This window comes from Vespa velutina, chromosome 22 (genome assembly GCF_912470025.1).
Source record: "Vespa velutina chromosome 22, iVesVel2.1, whole genome shotgun sequence".
NCBI classification, from domain to species: domain Eukaryota; kingdom Metazoa; phylum Arthropoda; class Insecta; order Hymenoptera; family Vespidae; genus Vespa; species Vespa velutina.
The window spans coordinates 2,184,554-2,187,053 of NC_062209.1; the positions used below are offsets into that span (position 1 = coordinate 2,184,554).

General features: G+C 31.5%; 1 protein-coding gene across 4 annotated transcripts in view; it reads right to left on the reverse strand.

Annotated features, from left to right (window-relative positions):
* The window catches only part of LOC124956479 (insulin-like growth factor 2 mRNA-binding protein 2), a 127,211-nt gene that overhangs the window by 124,275 nt on the left and 436 nt on the right, over positions 1-2,500 (reverse strand). For all 4 annotated transcript variants that reach the window (XM_047512341.1, XM_047512340.1, XM_047512343.1 and 1 more), the window contains exon 1: positions 2,363-2,500. This exon is cut by the window's right edge. In XM_047512341.1, coding sequence (XP_047368297.1) covers positions 2,363-2,500 — 138 coding nt within the window. The remainder of the gene's footprint in view (positions 1-2,362) is intronic.

Sequence of the window (2,500 nt, forward strand, 5' to 3'; positions counted from 1 at the left end):
TATGTGTACGCGTATGTATTGTTTGATTTATATATATATTTTTTTTATTCCAACGATTATTTCTGTCCTTTCGTAGGATAATCTATAAATATATTTATATGTATATACGTAAATGTATATATATATGTATATATATATATAAATGTTACAAGTCGGATCTAATGTCGAAATATACTTACATACATACATATACACATACCCACACACACACACACATATATATATATATATATATATCCGGTGTGAAAACGAAGATACAAGTTTTTTTCGACGGAAGCGTCTCGGAAGTCGCGAGCAGTGGTTCTCAAATAAAATCTACGCTTAGATCCTCTTAACCACAGTTGAAATCTGATCGACTCCGATGATAGACAGACTCAACCGAGCGATTCGTACTACGAACTTATTACGAACATATATTACACACACATATATACACACATATATATATGTATATATATTTTTTGTTTTCCTGATAGAATGAAAGAATAAAAGAACGAAGAATTTTTTCCTCGATGGATAAATAAACGTGAATTTATAAAAATTCGTAATAAGCCTTTACCGAACGATAAGATTAAATTCAAACTCTTTCGTAGTTTGTCCATTCCAATTAGCCGTACGAAAGATAAGCTAACTCAGGCAGGCGCCCTTTTTTTTCCTTTTCTTTTTTTTTTCTTCTTTCTTTCTTTCTTTCTTTTTTTCTCCCTCCTCTTGATCGCTTTGATCTCCGATCGTTCGAGACGATCGAAAAGTGTCGTCGAAAGTTCATCGACCGTGTCTCATCAATCGACAGAACGTGTACGGTAGAATCGACACGTGTTTCATCGCATTTCATCGATATACGTATATACCAACATACATATATATATATATATATATATATATATATACATATATATATATACATACATATATACAGAGATAAATAAATAGATAGATAGATAGATAGATAGATAGATAGACGTCGGAAGGACGCATACGTGAGAGAATCTAATTCGCCTACGCTATTCGTTTTGACCTGAATAATTTAGATATTTTTCTAATGGCGAAATAACTCAAAGAAAAAAAAAAAAAAAAAAAAAAGAAAAAGAAATAGAGAAAAAAGAAACCAAGATTAAAAGAAAATATCTAGAAAACGTAAAGTACGAACGAACGATATATATATTATAAAATATATAAATATATAAACGTATAAATTATTTTACATGTCAAAAAAGCAAAGCATAAGCGGTGGCAAATGAAATGAATACACGTCGTCGTCGTTGTCGTTGTCGTCATCGATTAAGCAAGCAACCAACGATTCATACACGTTAAGATAAGAGAAAAATCTTCCCGCGCAAAAACGAGATCCTTGATCGGAGCCCATCGAAAGCTCTCGATCCTATGAGAAAGACGATAATTTTTAATTACGATGATGACAATGACAAACAACAACAACGACGACAATGACGATGATGATATGTAAATTAAAAATAAAATGTAATACTTACAATGATTATAATCAATCCAAAGCGAAAGAAGCATAAGCTATGGGCGTTTAAGTATGGTAATGATAATTTGGGAAAGCATTTGGGTAATTATAAAAGCGTGATGATATTAGAAAAGCATTTTTCATTGATTTCTTATTCTTTTTTTTTTTTTTTTAATATATAAATATATACATATCTTTTTTCTTCTTTTTTTCTTTTTTTTTTTATGAAGCATAGGAAAAGCATAGAGGAAAGGGTGAAAAAAAACGAAAAAGAAAGCATAAAAATCACAAAAGCATTCTTTTCTCTCTCTCTCTCTCTCTGATGGCGGCTCTCTCTCTCTCTCTCTCTCTCTCTCTCTCTCTTTCTCCGAGTGATGATGAATCGTACAAGGAACACGTCAAAAAATCCCTTTGGTCGTAGAGAGATGATGTTAGTTGTGTACGTTTGTGTTAAAACGCGCTAGCGCGCATTTGTCCCTCAGTGTCTCTTCCATAGGATGAAATAAGAATCTCTCTCTCACTCTATCTCTCTCTCTCTCTCTTGTGGGAAGAATCTTCTTTGCGAAGTATTTGCGGAGAGAAAAAAGCTTATATATATAAATATATATATATATATACATACACACACAACACATATATATATATATATATATATACATATATAGATATAATACAATATTAGCAAGCATTGCAAAAAAGAAAAGAGAAAGAAAAGCTCTTAAAAATTATTCTAAATTATTTCTTTTCTTTTTTTCGATTTCTTTTCTTTTCCCTTTTATTTTTCTTTCTTATTAAAAAAAAAAAAAAAAAAAAACAAAAAACAAAAAAAAAAAAAAGAAAAGCTGAATAAAATAAAAGCCATCGTACTTTTGAATGATCATCATATGAACTCACCGTTAAGCTTGTCGATCGCACGATCGGCGGTGGATTGGTCTGCGCAGTCGACGAAAGCGTAACCACCACGTTTAACCAGGATAGTAGTGCAGGATAAATTGTGATCCTGGAATAATTGCCTTAGGGCGTTCTCGTTGC